At 41.3% G+C, this 23,891-nt stretch overlaps 2 protein-coding genes across 2 annotated transcripts; both read left to right on the top strand.

Annotated features, from left to right (window-relative positions):
* Positions 1–3,730: 3,730 nt before the first annotated feature.
* On the top strand, positions 3,731–5,335 carry LOC311261005 (nuclear factor 7, ovary-like; the record flags this gene model as incomplete). Its single annotated transcript, XM_084359345.1, has 2 exons — positions 3,731–3,831; positions 3,927–5,335. The coding sequence occupies exon 2, from the start codon at positions 3,944–3,946 to the stop codon at positions 5,333–5,335; it is 1,392 nt and encodes a 463-aa protein (XP_084215471.1). The 5' UTR covers positions 3,731–3,831; positions 3,927–3,943.
* Positions 5,336–10,541: 5,206 nt separating this feature from the next.
* On the top strand, positions 10,542–23,672 carry LOC311261014 (annexin A2-like). The gene is made up of 13 exons (XM_084359354.1): positions 10,542–10,776; positions 14,080–14,141; positions 14,777–14,870; positions 15,914–16,008; positions 16,162–16,275; positions 17,419–17,509; positions 18,352–18,431; positions 19,064–19,123; positions 19,352–19,445; positions 20,708–20,803; positions 20,982–21,040; positions 21,239–21,361; positions 23,452–23,672. The coding sequence occupies exons 2-13, from the start codon at positions 14,091–14,093 to the stop codon at positions 23,509–23,511; spliced, it is 1,017 nt and encodes a 338-aa protein (XP_084215480.1). The 5' UTR covers positions 10,542–10,776; positions 14,080–14,090; the 3' UTR covers positions 23,512–23,672.
* Positions 23,673–23,891: the final 219 nt, after the last annotated feature.

The raw sequence follows: 23,891 nt of genomic DNA, 5'->3' as shown, positions 1-23,891 counted from the left end.
AGCTTCAGTCCTCGAGCGCCCAGGAAGAGCGCCGGGCGTCCAACCGACACTCGTAGTGGCCAAACTGTGCAATTACATCGTCATGTGAAGCAGAAAGACTTTTTCCCATAAGCTTACATTGAGAAAGAAGTGCTACATGGAGCGTCACAACCCCCGAGACATGACTCGTCTCATAAGTCCAAAAACATTCGGAAAGTCTAGATGGGACACACCATTAAATTATTAAACTCTATTTAAGTTAGCCGGGCGCTAAACTGTGAATTAGCGGGCTCAGTCGATGGAGGTCTCTAATGTGCACACAACACAGAAGATCTGGGTCATTATAGAGCTGGAAAGTTGATCTTTTTTGGCTTCATGCTTCACTGAGCAGCTTTCATTAACCGGGCTCTGCCTCCAACACTGGGTCCAGATGTTAATGTAATGTCCTTGTATTGAGCCTGTGAGTCTCTGAAGTCCACTACAGAGGGATGAACACCATTCTTCCAAAAGATATTCCCTCATGTGGTGTTTGGATGATGGTGGTGAGGTCCAGTCAGCGCTGGAGAAAAGTCTGATTCTCCTTCTGGTTCTGAAGCTGAGCTGTTAACTCCTGGAGTCTAACTTCTGCACTTCTTCTGTACTTTAGATCCTCTTTATCTCATCTGTTTTCCCATGTGTGGTTTGTGATGATACATCTTGTGTGAGGCCTGTTAAGGGAAAGAACGACGGCCTCGCTGTGATCCTGCCGGGTCCTGCTGAGGGAGGAGCAGCAGTCGTTTGAGTTCGAGGGATCTGAAGAGCCGAGTGTTGTTTTAATGTAGAGATTGGATTAAAGCTTCAGTCCTGATGGTGTGACTGAAGACTGACGAGGCTCAACAGCTGCAACTTTATTTGTTTTGCACAAGTCAATCTAAAGCCCTTTAATGAGAGGGAGCAGTAAACCTCATCCTGACTGGTTCATGCTCTGACTCTCTCATCATCACCTGCAGTAAAGAGAATAATGTCTCTTTAGTTTTGACACATTTTCTGATACGTGGATGTTTTTTTACGTCGCAGCAGTTTTGAACGTGTGTCTTGTTTGCGGTGTTGGTGCCAGCCGCTCAGCTGGGAACATATTGCAGCAGCTCCAGGTTAAAGCTGTTAATGTGGCCCGAGGAGGATTATCTGCTAACGGGGTTAAGTCCAGCGTCAGCGAAACAGAGGATTGGAGCTCAGGTGCTCCGGCTACCTGAGCCAGATCTCAGACCTGAGAACACCTGAGAGCAGGTTTGTATCCTGATCACTTGTTTTAACTTGACTTCACTTTATTTTAGTTTTCTGTTCAAGCAAGTACTGAGCGAAACTGATGGATTTGAAAATAATATTCTGACAAAGATTCTGGGATTAAAAAGTGATAAAAATAATTTAGTTAGACAATTTACAGTGTTGACTATCAGATATCCTTACTGAGGTGCTTTAACTGATACAGTACTAATACCACAAAAATACTGCGATGTAACTACTAACATTACTGTGAATACACACTGCTACAAGTAAAAGTCCTGCATTAAAAACAGTAGCAATAATAGAAGAATGTAAGTGTAAACTATTTTGTAATACAAAAAATATGTACACTAAAATAATTAAAAGAAAATCATAATTCATTTTCTGAATGATTTATCAACTAATCATTTCAGCTGTACGTTGATAAATTGTATCTTAAAAGTAACTTGTAACTAAAGCTGTCAGACAAATGTAATGGAGTAAGAAGTATTTGTCTCAGAGAAGTATGAAGTTACATAAAATGGAAACACTCAAGTACAAGTACCTCACATGTAGCGCTGACATAGGCAAGTTTATTTGTAAAGCACAATTCAGACACAAGGCAGCTCAAAGTGCTTTACAGGCGCATACAATTACAGTAAAAACATTTAAAATACATTAAAACAAAACATTAAAACAAGTTGAGAAATAGGAAAGTAGGCTAAAATAGAATAGATTTCCCACGCCAGCTTCCTGGTTTTTTGCTAAATTTACCTCCCATTGTTCTACTTGTCACTCGTCCCAGTGCACTTTATATTTATCCTTAAGACCCGGTCGTCACCGTGAATTCAGTTTGTTTACGCTACAAATTCGGAAAGAGCAGCCAACCCCAGAAATCCAGCCAAAATTACTATTCACAGTAATAGCAAACAAAAGTCACAGAGAAAATAAAAGTTACAGTGCAGTTCAAAGCCTTAACATTGCTTCGGTGAAAGGCAGTGGCAAACAGAAAGGTCTTACTATACGAAAGCTGCAGTAAACAGTAATGTTTTCAGCCCTGATTTAAATGAGCTGACAGTTTGTGCACACCTCAGGTGTTCAGGGAGTTTGTTCCACTGGTGAGGACCATGGAAGCTAATACAGTACATATAGTACAGTACTCGAGTAAATGTACTCTCACCTGTACCTTTTTGTTTCCTTCTCTTCTACAGATTGTAAACTGAGGATCTGAAGTAGTCAAGACCAGAATGTAATTATTTAAATATAAATAAATATAAAATAAATATATATTTTTTACTTTATTAAATGTTTCTGGTTTATTTAGTTCATAACTGTCACTTCATGGTCGAGGTGATTAGTGGATCTGAGGTCCAATGAGCTCCCACTGCCCTCCTGTGGAGAAGCTGTTAACTGCAGCAACAGTGTGTGTGTGTGTGTGTGTGTGTGTGTGTGTCTGTGTGTGTCTGTCAGTCAGTGTGACTAAACTCTCTGTCTCTTACTGAGTCAAATGAATATCAAGTGAACAAAACAGACTCTGTGTTAAAGTAACTGGTCAACAGAAACACCTGTTTCACTGCTTCCTGTCTGTCAACACAACAAATATTGTGATCTAAATATCTCAGCGTGGCTCAATCTGAATCCTTTCATAAAGACAGTAATCATTTAAAAGTCTCATCTCATCTCATCTCTCATCTCATTTTCTTTCCGCTATTTCCCTATTGGGGTCGCGGGATGTTGCCGCTTTTATCCCCCCTTTCAGGGGGTTGCGGGGCTACTGGGGCCAAATCCAGCACTCACCGGGCGAAGGCCAGGGCACACCCCTGGACGAGACGCCAGTTCATCCAGGGCCCTCTGATGGCAGCGGCTGCCTTGCAGCTTGCAAGGTGCCAACTGCACATCAGGAGCAGTTTAGGGGTTCAGCATCTTGCTCAAGGATGCTTCGGCATGTAGCTCAGTTCCGCCCAGGGGAGCTGGGGTTCGAACCAGCAACCTTCTGGCTGCTGGTCACCTGCTCTACCCACTGAGCTACAGCCGCCCTCATTTAAAAGTAGTTATGTTAAATAAACGTTTGTAAGATGCTTTTGGATCGAGGCTGGACACAAAACAAACAGAACATGAAGATACTGGAGCCCAAATAAATGTGATGATATTATCAAGTTAATATATTTTGAGGTAAAATTTCCTCTTGACAAGTTTCAGAAAATGATGAACCTTTAATATAAATAATGATATAATAGAGAACACTACAGTTCAGGCAGTGCTGGCGCTGGTTCTGATGGACTACAGCCCCTCCAACAACCAGTGTATCAGATTACATTTCCAGCAGTGAATCAATACTTTGGACTGAAACACTGAGTCACATGTGAACCAATCAGCATTCAGCAGAGGTCTGACAAAGCTCCGCCCTCATCCAATATACATGAGACTAACCAGGAAACAGTTTGTCGGTGTGTGTGTGTGTGTGTGTGTGTGTGTGTGTCTTTAATACAGAACCACAAACAGACGATCAGATTCACCTTCAGACTGAACTAACAACGTCCTCTGAGTGAGTTCATCTACAGGATAGAGGAGGAGGAAACTACAACACTGCAGACGCTCCACACACTGAAGGTGAGTCCGACCAGAACCAGAACTGAAAGTAAACTTCAGTGAAGTGAAGGAGGAAGTGGAGCTGTGACTGACTGTACTGTCTGCTGTGTTCCCAGCGTCAGCCAGAGACAAAATGGCTTCCAGGTTAGAGGAGGATCTCTGCTGTCCTGTCTGCCTCGACATCTTTAAAGATCCTGTCATCCTGTCATGTAGCCACAGCTTCTGTAAAGACTGTCTGCAGAGCTGCTGGGCAGAGAAAGAAATCAGAGAGTGTCCAGTTTGTAAGAGATCTTCAAAGGACAAACTACCTCCTAACTTGGCTTTAAAGAACCTGTGTGAGACCTTCTTACAGGAGAGAGACCAGAGAGCTTCAGAGGATCTCTGCAGTCGGCACTCTGAGAAACTCAAACTCTTCTGTCTGGACCATCAGCAGCTGGTGTGTCTCGTCTGCAGAGACTCAGAACAACACACCAACCACAGGTTCAGACCCATCGATGAAGCTGCACGACAACACAAGAAGAAACTTCAGGAAACTCTGGAGCCTTTAAAGAAGAAGTTAAAGGTTTTTGAAGAAGTTAAAGTGAAGTTTGATCAGACAGCAGAACACATGAAGGTCCAGGCCCGACACACAGAGAGGCAGATTAAGGAGCAGTTTAAGAAGCTGCACCAGTTTCTAGAAGAGGAAGAGGAGGCCAGGATGGCTGCACTGAGGGAGGAAGAGGAGCAGAAGAGTCAGATGATGAAGGAGAAGATGGAGGCTCTGAGCAGAGAGATAGCAGCTCTTTCACACACAGTCAGAGCCACAGAGGAGGAGCTGAGAGCTGAAGACGTCTCATTCCTGCACAACTACAAGGCTGCAGTGAAAAGAGTCCAGCAGCGCCCCCTGCTGGAGGATCCACAGCTGCCCTCAGGAACTCTGATAGACCAGGCCAAACACCTGGGCAACCTGAGCTTCAACATCTGGAACAAGATGAAGGACATGGTCTCCTACACACCTGTGGTTCTGGACCCAAACACTGCTCATCCAAAACGCATCCTGTCTGAAGATCTGAGCAGTGTGAGACGAGGAGTGAGACAGCAGCTTCCTGATAATCCAGAGAGGTTTGATTATTGCTGCTTTGTCCTGGGCTCTGAGGGCTTTAACTCAGGGACTCACAGCTGGGACGTCGAGGTTGGAGACAGTTCAGACTGGGTACTGGGTGTGTTAGCAGAGTCTGCTCAGAGGAAGGGTTACATACAGTCTGGATTCTGGGTAATAATGTTATATAAAGGTGAATACTTTGTGGGGTCGCCATCAGACCCAGACACTGTTCTCGTAGTGCAGAAGAAGCTCCAGAGGATCAGAGTGAATCTGGACTGGAACAGAGGAGAGCTGTCGTTCTCTGATCCTGATACTAACACACACCTACACACCATCACACACACTTCCACTGAGAGGATGTTTCCAGTCATTAGCACTGGGGATCAACTCCCACTGAAGATATTACCCCTGAAGGTGTGTGTGACAGTGGAGCAGAGCAGTTAAAGAAGTGTTTCGTCTCTGGAAAGACGTCCTTAAATAAAAATGTCTCTCTCTGCAGCAGAAAGACAAATACTTTTGAAATTGATGCTACATGAGCAGAGAAAACAGAGTAAAGGGGCTGTGGTGTTCACTTCTACTCAAAAGGTAGAAGAACTACAACACCCAGAGTGTGTGATACTATTGGCTGACAAACCTCGTTAGAAGCTGAACCGACAGAGATAAACAGAACAATTAATTTGGACCATTTATTCACAATCATAATAATGTTTTTAAGGAATCAAGAGACTTTTGTTCTGCACCGTTCTACGAGCTCTGTAGATGTTTTATTTTAAAAATGATTTGTCAACATAAAAATGTCGTCAACATGTTGTTTAAATTAAAAATCACAGAATTCAACACATTAAGCTGCAGCTGCTCCTCCTGCTGTCTCATTATTAACAATACACATGTTGATTTTTCTGTTGTTTTTTGTTTGACAGTTTGCTTTGTGTTTCTATTATCAAGCTTTTCATGAGACTGTGTATGTGTGTGTGTATGTGTGTGTGTGTGTGTGTGTGTGTGTGGAAGTCCCCTGTTGGCAATTCCTTTAAAAAAATGCACATTTGAAGTAATATTTTAGTAAAAGACGTTAAAAGAAGCTTTTCTATTCTATTTTTGTTTTTTCAAACTGACCAGAAACAGGTCCCTGCTTAGGTAGTGTAGGAATGTAGTGCCCGGTTGGTGATATTGATGTGTATGTGTGTGTGTATTTGTGTGTGTGTGAGGATGGGCACAAATACACATCAATTAATAACTGCATGTTTTGTTGTTCAGATCCAAAAACTTGTTTTCAAATTCTAGTCCAGATTATAAAGTTTACAAACAATAAATCAAAGTTTTTTGTTACATCTATGAAATGCTTGTAATAAAATGAATCTATTGAATGATCCAAAATACTGTAAATGTACCTTTTTTCCCCCTTTGATGTAATAAAGTCACAATGATTGTGATTCTGTGTGTTTTCAGTCTCCATCAGTTGAACTGTCAGTCGTCTGTTTAGTGAGAGGACGGTGGACGTCTCAGTTTGGGTTTATGTGATGTTGTTGACTGAAGAACTGAATCTCTCTCTGCTGTTTCTCCCTTCAGAAAAGGTCAAAACTTCAAATATAAATATGAGAGAACAAGTAAAATAAGCAAACAATGAATAAAGACAACAGAAGGAATGAAAACAGAAACATAAATGAAGTGACAGTGAGGTCCAGACATGTTTGAAAGCTGCCTGGATGTGATGAGTTGTGCAGCCTGCAGGAGGCAGCAAACATCAGCTCTGGTCACATTTACAGCTCAGAATGATCTGTTAGACAACTTGTTGATAGTTTGTGTTGAGAGATGCAACAAGGATCAAAGTCAGAGTCTATTTTTGTTTTTTCAAAATGACCAGAAACAGGTCCCCTCTTAGATAGTGGAGAAATGCAGTGCCCTGTTGGTAATATTGACGTGAATTTGTGTGTTTCATAAATCAGCTCTTTCTTCACATATCTCTGATGATACACAGCTTTTGATTGTGTTACCGTGGCAACACAAGGTGTGTGTGTGTGTGTCAGTCCAACACACCTCTGAGAGTCCAGCTCACATTCCTGTGGGTTACACCACTTTACAGCCCTGCTCACCCTCTTCATCAGAGATAATCAATACCTGCGACACACACACACACACACACACACACACACACACACACACACCCCTGCTGTGGTTATCTGTGCAGCTCATAAAGGATCGTTTATGTTTTAAGAGCTCAGTATTGGACCTTTGACTCAGCCTGAGACGACTTTATACATGAATGTTCAGGTGGTAACGAACTTCGTCTTCACACAGCTGATGTGCTGAAATGTGTGAAATAAGGTGTGTGGTTACCACCGGCTGAACATATTCACACGTTTTATTCATCATTAAATGTCCACAGTTTAATTATAAAGCTCTTCATGTGTTAAAAACTGTTAGCGGTTGCTAACAAGTGTCTGAATGAGACTACAGAGGTTGTCGGGGACATTAAACGTCCTCACAGCGAACACGGAGACTCGTCTCCTCACTAGTCCGTCTTTACAGGCCCACTTTAGTTACACACTGTTCTCACTCTGACTTTACAACTTGTACATTGATCAGTTTATAGAAACCTGGATAGTAATTGTGCAGTAAGACGCTCAGTGGTGGAGACGTTTGAGTCATGTGAGCGTGATGTCGTCTGTTTGTAGCCTAGCATCAGCTTTTTACTGCTACACATTTAATTTACACTTCAAACATCACAGAGTGGAGTTCATCTGTGGAGATTATCTGCTGAACAGAACCTGGACGGATCATAAGGTTCACAAAAGGAGCATATTTGAACTGTATTTTGGATTATTACAGAAAATAATCTCTGTGACAAACACAAGTTTATGATGCTGTGATTAAACGCTGTGATGTGAATTTCTTTTTCAAAATATCAACAAACTCACAGACTTTGAGACAAAGGAAGAGTTTAGACTAACGTACCCAACATTCAAGAAAACAACCTGTATGATTATGATTGAGATAAAACCCTGCACCCTGTGACAATTTAATGATGACACATCCAGATTGTACTGCCTGTTAGAGATAAACACTGTGTCATACAGTGTCATTGGCCAGATACTAAAGATGATCTCTCTATATGATTAAATTGAACCGCTGTCCCCTTTAATCTCATGAATGATTTCACTGCCTCCATTTTCTTCCCAGCAGACGAAGAAATGAAAAAAAGTCAAGGAATCCTTGAAAAATGAAAAGTTGCAGAGCTGGCACATCGTAACAATCAGCACGATCAGGCTCTCAGCATATCTTTAAAAGTGAGTGGAGTCTGTTCCTGCTGCTGGCGGAGGCACCAACAAAGAGAAAACAATGGAGCTTTCCGTTTCCCATTAACGTTTCTGTCCGCAGCAGTTTCCTCTGTAAGTGTTTCGTGTTACGTAACAGAGGAAAGAATGCAGAGTCCGTCCGACCAGAGCAAACAGTCGGAGGTTCACCGTGTGACGGCAGTGTTGTGATCGGCCGAGGAGGAAGCAGAGCATGGAAGTGACTCCTGAGGATGAGCAGAGCAGAAGGAGACCAAACAGAAGTGATTCATTCATTAATGGTAGAACAGACGTCTGTTTAAAGGAGCAGTTCACCCAAACTGTAAACTCCAGTCATCATCTCCTCCCTCAATGCTGATATAAAGTCAGGTGAAGGCTCGTAGTCCACAAAACAAACAGATGTCTCCATTGGCTCGTCTGCTGTCGTCACAAACCCCAGATTGTTTTGAATAGTTGTTATTTAAACCCTTTATTAAGCTGAACTCTTCACTGTAGCTGAGCTAACAGTGTTAGTGTGCACCTCGTCTGAAGTGGGCGCACAAGCTCGACTGAGCTGAAACATGATATTTTCTAAACTCCCGAGTGGATTTTGATCCTAAACTCATCCAGAATCTGAGGCTCTCAGGAGTGAACCTGTTGTTGATGTGGAAAAACTGCACAAACTCTTCAGATCTACATCTTTACATCTCTAATAAACTCGTCGGGCTGATTCTGCACTGAGCGGTCCTCTGAGTCTCTGAAACTCTGCCAGAGGTGTGTTGAATGACTTCCAGCAGTTGATCTGATTGTGACTTCCTGTTTTGATCCAACGATCTGACCTGAAGTTCATCAACAGTTTCTCTTCTGTTGACTGATTCAGTCCAGCGAACGTTTTCTGTCGCAGCTCCACATGAACGACACACAATACTTCAGCAGCCTGTTTCCTGTTTCTCTACCTTTAGGTGTTGAAAGGTGAGGGTGGTGGACGGGACGAGCTTCACTGACTTCTGTTAATATTCACCTACAGTGTGTGATAAAGTGGGAGCGGTGAGGTGGAGGGACAGAGGACCCACCCACCTTTACAACCACAGCTTCAGGTGAGTCACTGCAGGAAGTGACATCACAAGTGACACCAACGAGAGCAGCTCGTCATGGTACTCTGCTATGATGTCACCCAAACCGTATGACTATATTATACACTGTTAACTATACAGTGACGGAAGGTAACTAAGTACATTTACTCAAGTACTGTCTTTAATGGTCCAGTGTGTAGTATTTGGAGTATTTAGCGCCATCTAGCAGTGACCTAGGCTGAAACACTCCCTTTCTGAAGACGTTGGAGAAGCTCCAGAAGCTACGGTGGGGAGAGGGGGACATATTTATTACAGTCGGTTGTAATCTTTAACGTTACTCTGACCTGTCAGCAGACAGCAGAAAGCTTCACTTCTCTTCATCACAGATTCTTGTTTCATGCCGTCGCTTGTTCCAATCTCGTTTGCCGTCTTTTGCAGAAAATAAGTCTGATCATCCATCCTGCACCAGGTTGTGGTTTCACCTTCTCAATATACAGATTGTTTGGCAGGAAACAGCAGCCGCTCTCTCTCCTTTGTTGTCGCCGTCGCCATCTTCTTCTTCTTCGTCTTCTTCTTCTTCCACTGTATTTCTGGCAGCCACCCACTGAATTTAAAAACATGAAAGGCTCCCACTTGTGCCGGGTTTGTCTGTTCTGGGCTCCTGTAGAAACATGGCGGGGCAACATGGCGACCTCCGCGGACGAGGACCTGCTCTCTGTGTCGACAACAACGACTCTTACTTTCAGGTGATCATAAACTAATTAAAACAAACTTATGAATATTATATTCCATTTCTGCTACATATTAAACTCTGGACCTTTAAGTGCATTTAATATCAGATACTTCACGGATACATACGGCCGACGGTTTCTTTTTACTTTACTCAGGTTTTACTTTTTGGTACTTTTACGACACAGTAACAGATTTCTCTGTTTGCAGACAGAAATCAGAGTCAGAGCTGCGTGAGCACAACATTTATCCTCTGAGCCTGGTTATGGGAGCTATGTGAGTGTGTGATGCTACAGTGACTTCCTGTTTACAGAGCTGACTGTTTATTGGATGGAGCTGCAGATGTTTCCAGGCAACAGATTTACACGTTACACAAGTGTTTTAATCAGCTGAGACGTTTGTCCAGTTTTAATCACAGCTGAAAGTTTCCTGGTGTCCTCGAGAGTCGTTGTCAGTGCCGTGTGAAGTATCTGTGCTGTTGCTATGGATACCATCACACTTTGATTTAACAGAGGTGCTTAAACTGTTTCAGATGTCCGTGTACACTACTCTAATGGACACCTGCCAGCCAATCAGAAACCAGTATCGACTCTGACCAGGCGAGGCGATCTGAGCCTCAGTGAGGAATTTATGTCCATGTGTTCAGTGTGATGTGTAAAAGACCACTGAGTCATCCAGCGTGTGTGTGTGTGTGTGTGTGTGTGTGTGTGTGTGTGTGTGTGTGTGAGAGTATTTATACACCACACCCTGTCCTGTCCTGGATCATAACGGAGCTGCTGCTGCTCGCTGCCTCACTGCTGCTGCTTCTCTGAAGGTAAGACAACATGACCATCATGAACATCTCACCTGCTGCAGTTTGTTTGTTCAGATTTCAGCTGAGAGGAAACAGGACTGGATGATCAGCCTGGCACCTCCAACACTGTGAGGAGTTTATTTTTTGGTACTTTAACTGTGAGAAACTTCTGTCGAGAGTCAATCAGAGTCTATTAAAAGCTAAATCTCACCCAGGAGACTGACGGGTGTGGTCGGGTTAAAGTCGCTCTGCTCTCCGCTGGCCTGTAATTACTACGGTATCATGTTCATGTCACTTACTGAGGGAGGATCACAGAGAGGTGATGAAGCACTGAGCTCGTTATCATGTTCACAGTTCATGAGACGCTGCAGAGAGAAGTTCATTTCTTCATCTGGAGTCCTGAGAAAAGACGTTAAAGAGTGAATCGCTCCACAATTTAACTTTAAAATATTTAAAAAATGAGCTAAAATCAATCAGCAGAGAGTGAAGAGACAGCAGTGTTGATGTCCAACACGTCTTTGTTCTGTGTTGCAGAAGTTAGCATGCTAACCAGCTAGCCTCCTCACAGCCCTCTGTAGCTCAGAGGTGACGGTCTGACAGCCTGTAGTTTCAGCTGGAGATGTAAAAGCAGCCAGTTCACTACTGAGTCCAACAAGTCGACAACATGAACTCACTAAATGTGAAGAAAGAAATATTCTGACATCTATTTTCCTTCTGAACAGAAAAATACAAGCGTCCACCGTCTGAACTCGAGTTTCTCTGTGACTGAACTCAGACGAGCTTCATCGCCTCGTTAACTCATCGTCAAACACACTTCATTCAGACTGGACACAAACTGAACCACAGTCACCAGAACAGTGTTGGTCTGTCGCCACAGTCACCTCTGGTTCGGTCCAAATAAATGACAGAGTAACATGTGGAAATATTGTCCCCCGCCTGCCGTGTCTTCTCGTCCCCGGAGTCATAGTCCCGGTCAGAGCCGCTGTAAATCACCTCTGTACTGTGTCCTCTGTCTTCACACTGACCTCCGTCTCTCTGAGTTCAGTCCCAGTCTGCTGTCCACACGTCTTCACTCAGTCCAGCACACCTCCCTTCAGCTAACGGGGCCACTTAGCTTCATGGCTAACTGGGCTACTTGCTAACAGCAGCTAGTCGCTACAGCCAAAGAGTACACTGAGCAGCAGTTAGCAGTTAGGCTGTCCACCATAGCTTTAGCGCTCGCTTTGAATTCTGTCCGTTCCTGTCGACAGTGTTTAATCGACATTAGTTATTAGTTATTATTGATTAGTTTCTCGACTGAAGGCTTTTATTTTGAAACCTGCTGGACGGAGCTGCAGATGATTCATTAAGAAGCAATTAGTTGCTGCTTGTGACTGAACATTAACTAACAAACCTGCTGAATTAAATCATGCAGTTAATCCCCTAAACCTTCAAAATAATGTGTTGAGCAAAGACGCTGGGATTTTAATTTGAAAATCTGTTATGAGGGAGTGAATGCTGGGGGGAAACACAGCAGACATTTTGACCGACAACATTATTATCATCGTATCGTGTTAAATGCTGGATCGTCAGTGTTGTTGGTTCCATGTGTGCTTTTCCCCTTTAAACAGCCAACACCAGAACAATTCTGCCTGTCGGACAGAACCTCAGCTTCAGGACTGTTTGTGTCAGCTGTTGCTAGGTGATGAAACGCTGACCCTCACACACTTCCTGTTGATATTTTGTAAGAGGGTCAAAGGTTGTCCAGTTCTTCTAAGATGTATTAAAATCAGCAGAACTTCACAGTTCATGGGTCAGTTACATCTAAACTCTGTACAAGAGGCTGGTTTGATTCAATTTAGTAATTTACCTGAAGTGTGTCTGTGTGTGTGTGTGTGTGTGTGTGTGTGTGTGTGTGTGTGTGTGTGTGTTACATAACCGGCTCCAGACCTCTTCAGATCTGTTTGCTTTGTTATCAATTCTCCTTATCTGCAGCCTCTCCTGCAGACGCGCCCTCTGGCACGTCCCAGGCAATAAATCAAACACACCTACCTGCAGCTCTAAACGTTAACAGACGTTTGTTTGCTCTATTTTAAGTTCATGTGAGAAGAAAGGAAGTGAATGGAGGAGGAGGAGGGGGAGGAGGATTAAATAAATATTAGGGATTAAAAATATACCCTGAGCATCTTTTTCAGCATCAGTATCTCTAAAAATAAAGTCAACGTATAACCTGAGACTGATCGATATGTTGGTCAGACTCTAACGTGTACACAAGTCAGGCTCAGCCATCATCTCCTCCTGATGATATAAAGTCAGGCTCAGTCATCGTCTCCTCCTGATGATATAAAGTCAGGCTCAGTCATCGTCTCCTCCTGATGATATAAAGTCAGGCTCAGTCATCGTCTCCTCCTGATGATATAAAGTCAGGCTCAGTCATCGTCTCCTCCTGATGATATAAAGTCAGGCTCAGTCATCGTCTCCTCCTGATGATATAAAGTCAGGCTCAGTCATCGTCTCCTCCTGATGATATAAAGTCAGGCTCAGCCATCGTCTCCTCCTGATGATATAAAGTCAGGCTCAGCCATCGTCTCCTCCTGATGATATAAAGTCAGGCTCAGCCATCGTCTCCTCCTGATGATATAAAGTCAGGTGAAGTCTCGTAGTCCACAGAACATTTCTGGAGCTTCACAGTAAAACAGAGTTGCAGCGTTCTGCTGAACACCTGAAGCAGCTGGAGATGATTCAAACATCAGATGTCTCCATGCAGCTCGTCTGCTGTGATCACAGAGATCACAACCTGATCTGAGGAGACCAGATTAATCTTCACTGTAGCTGCTGAGCTAACAGTGTTAGCATGCACCCCGTCTGAAGTGGGTGCACAAGCTCGACCGCACTTTGAGGGTGTAGATAACATGTTCTCAGCTCAGTTTGGGATCTCTGGCTTCTGCAGACTTGGATTACACTCTGTGAATCCTGCAATTGTATTTTGTTAAGCAAAGAATTTCTTGAGGGCACAAAGTCCAAACATTTGTTTGTTTCAGGTTCACAAATGTGAAAGTTTGCTGCTTTTCTTCATGTTAGATTACATCAAACTGGATATATTTGAGCTTTGGACGGTCAGAGAGAAACAGGTTTTTAGGATTTAGTGAGCTGTGACGGGCATTTGTCACTTTTCTCTGGTGTTCTGACGAAGAGACGATTAATTGATGAATCAAGAAAAGAATCTGCAACCGTTAGTTGCAGCCCTGATTGGATTCATAACTGTTGACGTTTCACTTCCTTAAGTTAATCACAAATGCTCTGTCTGTCTGTCTGTGTGTCTGTCTGTCTGTCTGGACTCTGCAGGTCGACTCAACATGGCGCTGGTGTCTGAGTTTCTGGGCCAGCTGACGCTGTCATATGGAGGGGTGAGTCACCTGCTGACATTACAGGAAACAGGAGACTCTATTTCTCAGAAAGATGCTGTGTTAATTATGTCAGTATTAAATTAATCAACCTCCAACATCCTGATTCAGACGTCTGTGCACGCTGCTCTCATGTTAATCTTCTTCAGACTGTATAACTGTGTTGAGGATGCACAGTATCGGGGCTCTGCAGGGTTTTACTGCCGTCATAAAGCAGGTAAAGGTGTGTTCGTTCTCCAGACAGAGTTCATCTGATACACTGGAGACGAGGCCGGCTGATCAATAATCCAGATCATGTCCGAACTTTCAGACGACACATTCTTCGTGGCTGCTTACACTTTGAAAATAAAGGCACCAAAACTACTTGGGCAGGAGGGGACGACATGCAGCAAAGGGTCATGGGTTGTAATCGAACCCTGTCTGCCAGGCGAGCTGCCAGCGTGGCCCACTTGGTCAGGTTTAGTTAGTTAAAACTTCTTGTGGTGCGTTTGAGTCCCTACAGACGACAAAACATGAAGAACCATCAAACAGATTTCATCATCTTCTTCTGGATGCTTTAGGTTTTTTTCCACAGGGGCCACCGTACATATTATTAGCAGCAGACTGTGAGGTAACACTTGTCCTTCTGTCCTCTGTAGGAGGAGGAGCCCATATTCCCCACCGTGGTGCCGGTGCTGGACTTCGACCCGGACAAAGACGCTGCCAGGATCGAGACGGCCATCAAAACCAAAGGTGAGCGCGCAGCCTGCCACCTGCTGGAAGTCTCCACACATTACAGTGGGTCTCAGCTCAGAGAGTCCGGATCACTCGACAAGAATTCAAACTCTTGACTGTAGGATGGATATGAACCTGCTGAACTTTCCCCTCAGTTTTCTGTTGTTTCTCTTTTCTAAGAAGGAGCCAGAAGTCTGATTTCATCCCGTCACAGTCAGATATCAGATTACTGTCTGGCTTCAGTCCACTGTGAGCTGCTCAAACCATAACAGCATGTTTCTGCTCAGATTAGAGGCTGACTAAAGCTGCTGGAATTCACCCGGAGATGTAACGTAGTCCCAGACTGTGCAGCAGCGACGGGAACCTGTGAGGCAGACTGGACAGTGTCTGTGTTCACACTTCCTGTGATAAAGCAGGACGCCCCGCAGCAGACTGAAGGTTTTCTGATGTTTTCTGATGAGAGACGGAGACAGCTGCTGATAATGAACGAGTTTAACACGAGGAGGTTAAATATGAACAGACAGATCCAGAACCGTTCAGATGAATGAAGACATGAACTTTTCCACATGAACAGCTGGGAGAGTTTAGTCATATTATGTGAGACAGAAGAGCTTTGATTTTTATCTGTTCATGAAGGAAACTACAGTCAGGAGCCGAAACATCTGCCAGAACTACAGAACTGACATGAATCTGATCTGACTGTTACTGGAGGTGTCACTGAACTGAAACACATAAGTCACCTCAACCAGAAAACGTTTCACAGTTCATGTCGTGGATTTTCTAGAAAAAAATCACATTAAAACTTCTGTTACATCCCACAGCTGAACTCCAAACACTGTCTGAGCTAAAGTTCATCGTGTCAGTGATCGTTTGTGTTCTCAGCCTCACCATCGTCTTATTTTTCACTGGGTTCGGTTGAAATTTGTCCTGAACATCACAGAAACCCTGAAGATCATTTACGTACATTTAAATAGCTGCTGCTGAAAGTTTACACAAGTTTGAAATCATTACAGAAGATGTGTGTTGAGCGAAGGAACTCAGATTCATATTGTGCCCTGCAGGTGTAGATGAACAGACCATCATCGACATCCTGACCCGACGCAGCTACGAGCAGCGGAGACAGATCGCCTTCGAGTACGAACGACTCGCCAAGAAGGTTCAAAATGTTCCTCCATATAAACTCTGATGTTCACAGATCATTTCACCTTGAAGACGTAACTGCAGTACAATCTGCTTCACTGCCGACTGATTGTTACTGAGACATTTTAAATGTTTGAGCCCTCAATGAACGGATTGTGTGCCTCCTCAGGACCTGATCACGGCCCTGAAGGCGGCGCTGTCCGGCTCTCTGGAGGCTCTGATGTTGGGTCTGATGAAGAGCACCGCTCAGTACGACGCCTCCGAGCTCAAAGCCTCCATCAAGGTCAGTGTCCCCCATGGTTGAATGTAACTAAATACATGTTCTGTAATTAAGTACAATTCTGAGGTGTGTGATGTCTCAGACGTCTCGTACGAACTTCTGTAGTCCACAAAACATTTCTGGAGCTTCACAGTAAAACAGCGTTGACAACTGAAGTAGCTGGAGACGTGTTTTAAAATGGAAAAACAACCAAAGAAACATCAGATGTCTCCATACAGCTCGTCTGCTGTGATCACAGTCTGCAGAAGATCACACACTGATCTGAAAAGACGATATTTAAGTACCAATGTGAGACTAAAAGATGTCAAATTATTATTTCACACAAAAATTAAAGATAAAATTCAAAAAGTAAAAGCTGATACATTTCTGGACTCAACTCACCAACTTCATACAAAGTATTCAAAGTGTCTCCACCTCGAGCAGCTGCAACAGTAAATGTTGCTTTAACATTGAAACATATTGATAATGTAATGACTGCATCATTCCCCTGTGACTGATGCAGTCATTACATTATCAATATGATGATTTCCTGCAAGACTACGACCACAGGCGGTGGGTGAGTCTGAGGATAGGGAGGGCTAATGTGTATAAAGTTACGTTAATAACTAAACTGCATCACAAACAAAGCTATTTATTTACATGTATTAATCAGAGCATTCACAATAACCACTCAAAATCAACAGCACAGTGTGTAGAAATATCTGTTGAAGGTCTTTTTTAGGGGCAGGGTCCGCCAAATATTTCCATGTGTGCAGTAACGTCACTGTAGCAAATGTTGTTGCACATTTGACAGGACGGAGGAAACGCTACAGAGGAAGCAGAATTCATTTTTAAGATTCTGAAATGAATATTTTTAGACAGCTCTGATGGAGCTCGGGATTCATCAGGATTGTTCATTTTTATGACCAGAACAAGTAATGTTAAATACATTTCAGTTACTAGTAATGGAGTATTTCTACATGTTGGTACTTTTTGTAAGTAAGGATCTGAATATTTTTATACCACTACACACATTAATGTAGAGCGCCCTCTACAGTTCTGGTGAAGTCACCACATCATTAGAAACACTGACAGGTGGATAATGAAGGTCTGGCTGGAGGTGATGTACGTACTTTGTCGTGGCTCTGATGGTCTTTGTGTTTCCAGGGTCTGGGAACAGACGAGGAGACGCTCATCGAGATCGTCTGCTCCAGAAACAACGAAGAACTGGCGGAGATCAAGAAGGTTTACAAAGAGAGTGAGTTTAGAAATCTTCTTCTGATAATATTCAATAAATGTGAGATAAATGCTTTGAATCTCTGTTCTCACAAGTTTTTTTAAATATTTGAAATGTCAGAAAACCGTACTGCCTTTTATATGTCAATTAATCAAATGTAAACAACACATCAGACCTTAACGACTGGACATGTCGATTAGCAGCGATTCACAAAACGACATGACCGCTACAGCGTTAGGACCTTTGTCGCACCCTCGCTGTTCGCTAGGTTTAGCAAAACTTTGTGACATTCTGAATTCTATAAGGAACGTAACATGTTACATATATAACTTAAGTTTCATTTTTGTACAAGACGTTACTTCACCACATTAGTAAGTTTAAATAACTCAACGTTGACTTTTGGTTTCACCCTGGTTACATGAGAAATGTTTCACTCAGAAATGATATTACATGTTAAGTTTTTTTACAAGTTTCATGTAAAACACAATCTGTAATTTACTACATTAATCAAAAACACATTTTCTATTAAATAATTTTACCAATAATGGATTCTGGTATCTTTAATGATGCAATATAAAATCACATAATGTAAATCATGATTGAGAATGTGATCAATATCGTACATGTCTCCCGATAAACACCTAGCATTGAAGTTAGCATGCTAACATTGAAAGTTAGCAGTTGTTGTGTGAACTGACACAAACACTACTTCAAAACTTCAAACATGTTTGTAGCATGTTAGCTGGCAGATTTGTTATGTAGGATCAACTAGCTAGTTAGCATATGTGGCTAACATTAGTTTCATCAGATTTAATAACATGACAGTTGTTTCTTTGTGTAACATCTTTTACTTCTCTCTGAAGTGTTTAAGAAGGAATTGGAGAAAGACGTAGCGGGAGACACATCAGGAGACTTCGCCAAACTGCTGCTGGCTCTGTTTCAGGTAGCCTAGCTTTGATGCTACAGGTTGCTAACTGATTTATCTTCATGTACAGTATCTTCACAGCACATCAAATATACAAGTACAGCTTAAGGTATTAATCAGTTGGTCGATTGACAAATTTTAATTGCCAACTATTGTGATAACATATATATATATATATATATATATATACACAAATATATATATATATATGTATGTATGTATTGTGATAACATATATGTGTATATATGTATATATATATAAATATATATTTTATATGTTTTAAGATTTGAAATTAAAAAAAGAAAAAATGGGATAAGTTCAGAGATCAGTTTTGATTTTGGTGAAAACATATTTTCTTGATTTTCATCATGTATAGGTAGATAATGTAATGTGTTAATACATTTTGTAATTTTTAATAATGATGTCATACATTTTCTTATAAACAGTAAATGGTCTATTTTTCTTTTGTATTGTGGAGGTAGTGACTCTCTTGAATGTGTCAGGCTGTAAAATATTTTTAGGTTAAATTCCTCGATAAGAACAGATTTATGTTTCATTTGTGTCACTGAGCTCGTAAGAAAAATTGATTCAATAATGAATAATTCATTTTAATTGTTAACACTGACGTGAATATATTCATCGATCTACAGACGAAGAGAGATGAACCCTCTAATGTGGTCGACTATGAGAAGATTGATGAGGACGCCAGAGTGAGTCCAAACATCCAGATATATATAAAACGTTTTTAGACTGATTTCTGAAAGATTAACATCACAGTGCTGTTCTCTGTGGATTTGTTTCAAACTCAGTCATCAATAATTTATATCTTAAGAAGAGTCCATCAATCAATAAACCTGAAGTCCCTCACCTTCCACCTGACACGTCACTCCACAGTGTTGTATTGACTCATGTTCGGCTGTCATGTGTGAACCTCTCAGTGTCTGTATGAAGCCGGAGTGAAGAGGAAGGGAACCGACGTGGGGACCTGGATCTCCATCATGGCGAAGAGGAGCGTCCCCCACCTGCAGAAAGGTGAACTGCACCTACAACACTGCACACGGCGAACGTCCTCACGTACAGGGTCACGTCACACCTCATCACCTGACAACCGCTCAGTGCCGAGTGTTCAATATTCAATATGAACATTGTTAATGTTCAGCGCTCTGTATTCTCTACGTTTAATACTATTCAGTGTTATTTTATGTTCAGTGCTCAAAGTTTTTGTGTTCAATGCCAAAGATTTTACTTTAAATAACAATGTTTTTAATTTCCAGTATTAGCATTTGTTTGTGCTCAATATAAATATTTTTTATACGTTCAACTTGAAATGTTTTTATCTGAAATGCCAGTTGCATTATTATTCATACTGTATATCCAATGACAATATTATTTCTATTCAGTTCCTTGTATAAGTCCAGTTACATTCATTTGTTTACATACATTTTATATTAATATTTTGCATCCAATGCAAACGTTTTTTTATGTTTTTCTTTTCCAATACCAGAATTTGTTTTTGCTCAATATCAACATTTTTTATATGTTCAACTCAAAAATTGTTTTTCTGACAAATGCCGTTTTTTTTAAAAACAAACATCCAATGACAAATATATTTTTCTGTTAATAAATTACATGTTTTTAAATGTTCAATATCACAATAATTTTCATTAACAATGTCAATATCTTTTTAAGCGCAGTTCTAACATTTATTTTTACATTAAATGCCGATGTTTTAAATATAATGCCAGCATCTTTTTATATCCATTTCCAACTGTTATATATATTATCACAGTATTTTATTATTTCCAGATGCCTTGTTGAAGTCCAGAGGCGACATTATTTACATGCAATTTATTTTTGTTATTTTTAGTATCACAATTTTTTTACGTCCAGTTATTCTAACATATTCTGCATTCAGTGAATGCAACACCAATTTCCAATACAATAATTAGTTTTTGCTCAATATCAACATTTTTTATATGTTCAACTCAATTTTTTTTTTAAATTCTAAATGCAAACATGTCCAAGTCTTTTTATATGCATTACTAAATGTTCTATATATATGATGACAATTTTGTTTTTAATTTCCAAATACCTTGTTGAAGTCCAGAGGAAACATTTTTTAAATTCTTGTTTTTCTGACATACCTGTAAATGATAATCCCAGTTTGGTTAAGGTCAGGCAGCGACTGTGTGACAGTTAGTTAAGTGGTAACGTCTCTGATGGTCAAACAGAACGCTGGTTTTGATCTAATTTTAAAATCTGTCTTCTGATGTGTTTGTGTTTCGTGCCGTCAGTGTTCGAGCGGTATAAGAGCTACAGTCCATACGACATGAAGGAGAGCATCAGGAAGGAGGTGAAGGGAGATCTGGAGAGGTCTTTCCTCACCCTGGGTAAGAAACGCCACACCAGAAGTTTTTAAAGGACTATTCCACTGTGATTTTAGGTATTGGTTATCTGTGCAGCAGTCTGATCGTCAGTGGATTACTCCTTGGAGATGACAGGACAGTTGGTGGAGACATCAGGAAGTCATCCGGGTTCATTAACTGTCCGTCTGTCTTCTCTTCACAGTCGAGTGCTTCGAAAACAGGCAGCTGTACTTCGCCAACAGACTCAGTGAAGCCATGAAGGTACGCTGTCACAGTTTGTCCGGTGGAAGAAGTAATTAAGTACATTTACTTAAAAATTACAATGAAGTAATATTATTATCCTGTAAATGGGCATGTTACATAATGATAATTTACATATTGTACGCACCGTGTGCTGTCAGTCCGTCTCCTCTGATGTCAGTTTGTTGTCCTCCATCTTGTTTTTCTGTGTCTCTGCAGAGTAAAGGAGCGAAGGAGAAAGTGGTGACCAGGATCATCGTTTCTCGCTGTGAAGTCGACCTGATGAAGATCAGAACAGAGTTCAAGAGGCAGCACAAAAGATCCCTGTACCAGACCATCGCTGTGAGTACCACTCTGTGTGTGTGTGTGTGTGTGTGTGATAGACAAACTTACTGTAATCTCCCACACAAGAAATGGCCAGTGAACACACCAGAGAGAAGTTCAGTCCAGACACAGTGGGAAATAATCATACAGAAACATGTGTTTTTATTTTATTTCCTAAATTAACTCTATAACACTATAAATAAACACTATGTAAATAAAATAAAATTAACTTTAAATATTTTAATTTCCATCTGTGCTAAATAACTGTGATGAAAAACTTCATATGCATTTACTCAGGTGCTTTTTTGAGATACTTCACTTAAATATTTACAATTTTATGGCACATTAATTTGAAAGAAACACAATTAAAAAATATGATTCAGTTTTATAGATTGAGCTATTTCATAAAATCAAACATTATTGATCCCAATAATAACAATAGTAATAATAATAATAATAATAATAAAAATAATGATAACACAGAAATAAGAACACTCAGAGCGCAGAGCTCAGCTATTCGCCCTTTTCTATGATAACAGAGCAGCTTGAGTCACCACTATACAGACCATGTCCAGATGTACTTCCAAAACTATCACAGTTATGTAAAAACATGGTTCTGCCCAGCAGAAGTCTTGAGTTTGATGTGAGTAAGTATAATTGATATGATATGTATTTGTTTCCATAGCAACACCTCAGTGCGAGGAAAGCGTTGTTACATAATGGTGATTATTGTCGTGGCAAATAAAAAACAGTCGCTTGTCTAGTGCAGATGAGAGTTGGTCAAAACACCAAGTTCAACACAACATTTCTTTTCCAGAAGTCCTTTATTGCTGCAAGCGAGAGTCAAACATCAGCAGCACGTAGATGATGACTGAAGAGAGGCCGCCTCTCCTCGTCCTTTATAACAGTAGAAACCAATACACACCATTGCAGCAGTCACAAGGTTACATGTGAACTCACTTAAATAAAACACTCCCACTATCTCCACATCCACCACAGGTTAACATAAATCTAACATACAAGTACATCCCATAGTTTATGTGTCATACATCAACCATTGTCAGAACACATATCCCCAGGAGAGGTTACACAAATACTCTTCAGGATGAACTCATTAACTGAGTTCTTATCTATGTTATGTTCTACAGCCCTCTATAGCATCTATGCTCTTACAACGATATAACTGTCACAAGACAGAAACCATGCAGGAGGCCCACAGACACAAGTTTCCATCCTACACTTGTTAAGTTTCACATGCAAGAATAACATCAAAATAATAAAATGTCATGAGAGAATTTCCCTCACATGACGTAAGGCCGAAGATATTCTTACGTTTAACAACGCGTTCACGTATGATTGTCGGCTGCCTCGCACATACGGCGTCTGATTGGAGCGTCAGGTGTTCACGTCCTCAGAAATCAACAATACGCAAGGCGCAATACGTAAGTGAAGGATCGGGGGTACACTGCACCTCAGTGTAGCGTCACTATGAGGATGAGATAGGGTCAGGGGTCAGTGAACGCGTCAGCAGCAGCAGGTGACAAGATAACGTGCGCCATCTACAGGTATCCTCCAGTAACACCCACAGTATCAATTGGAGTATGTGACACTACGTTCACGCAAATATGTGGTTAAAAAGCAGCTATATCTTCGGCCTTACATTTGTGATTTCATCTATTATTATTATTCCTGACTTTTTCTCAGAATTTGGAGTTTGTAACATTACAAACATGTTGACACTGTTATGATGTGTGAGTTGTGTTTGTAGTCAGCACCTACGCTACATCTGACAAACTGTGACAGACCTGAGATTTGTTATTACCACAGTGAAACTCTGGGGGGCGCCAAATCTCACAAAATGACAATTTCATTTCAAATTTCAAAGACATAAAAGTCAAACAGCTGCAATAATAACATGTTTCCTACAAATGAACAAATCAGTTATAATACAATATTTTATAACATTTCTACATGAGTGTCTTAACTTTTGGTAGCTGAAGTACATTCTGCCAGGAACACTAATAATAATGAAATGATGTGAAACGAGGAGCGTTTTGATAAAAACACGTTAACTTTAACGATCCTGATGATGTGTTTGTGTTTTTCAGGAGCACACTAAAGGAGATTACCAGAAGGCTCTGCTCAGTCTGTGTGGAGGAGACGACTGAAGCCTCGACTGACTCGATTTCCCAGAAGGCTGCTGGGTGTTTTTTTTGAATATCTGCTGACTGCAGATCTTCGTACAGTATTAGAGCCTTTTTGTTTTTACTTCCATATGAACACATCATGTCACCTCCGTCTGTCTGAGCAGCTTTAGTCTGTGAAATAAAAACGTTTGACCCATTTGTGTTTGTTTGCTGTTTGATGAAATGACCAGCAGGGGGAGGCAGAGATACACTGTGATTTACTGAATTCATTGAAAGCATTTAGAGACGTTAGAAAACTTGGTGAACTCTTCAGGATTGTTTCAAGAAATATATGAGAATTTAATTCAAGGTACAAAGAATGTATCATTGAGTATTTCCACTCAAACTGATAAAATGTTGAT

Source organism: Pagrus pagrus (genome assembly GCF_965226575.1).
Source record: "Pagrus pagrus genome assembly, chromosome: 1".
NCBI lineage: Eukaryota > Metazoa > Chordata > Actinopteri > Spariformes > Sparidae > Pagrus > Pagrus pagrus.
This window is presented reverse-complemented; position numbering and strand designations above follow the sequence as displayed.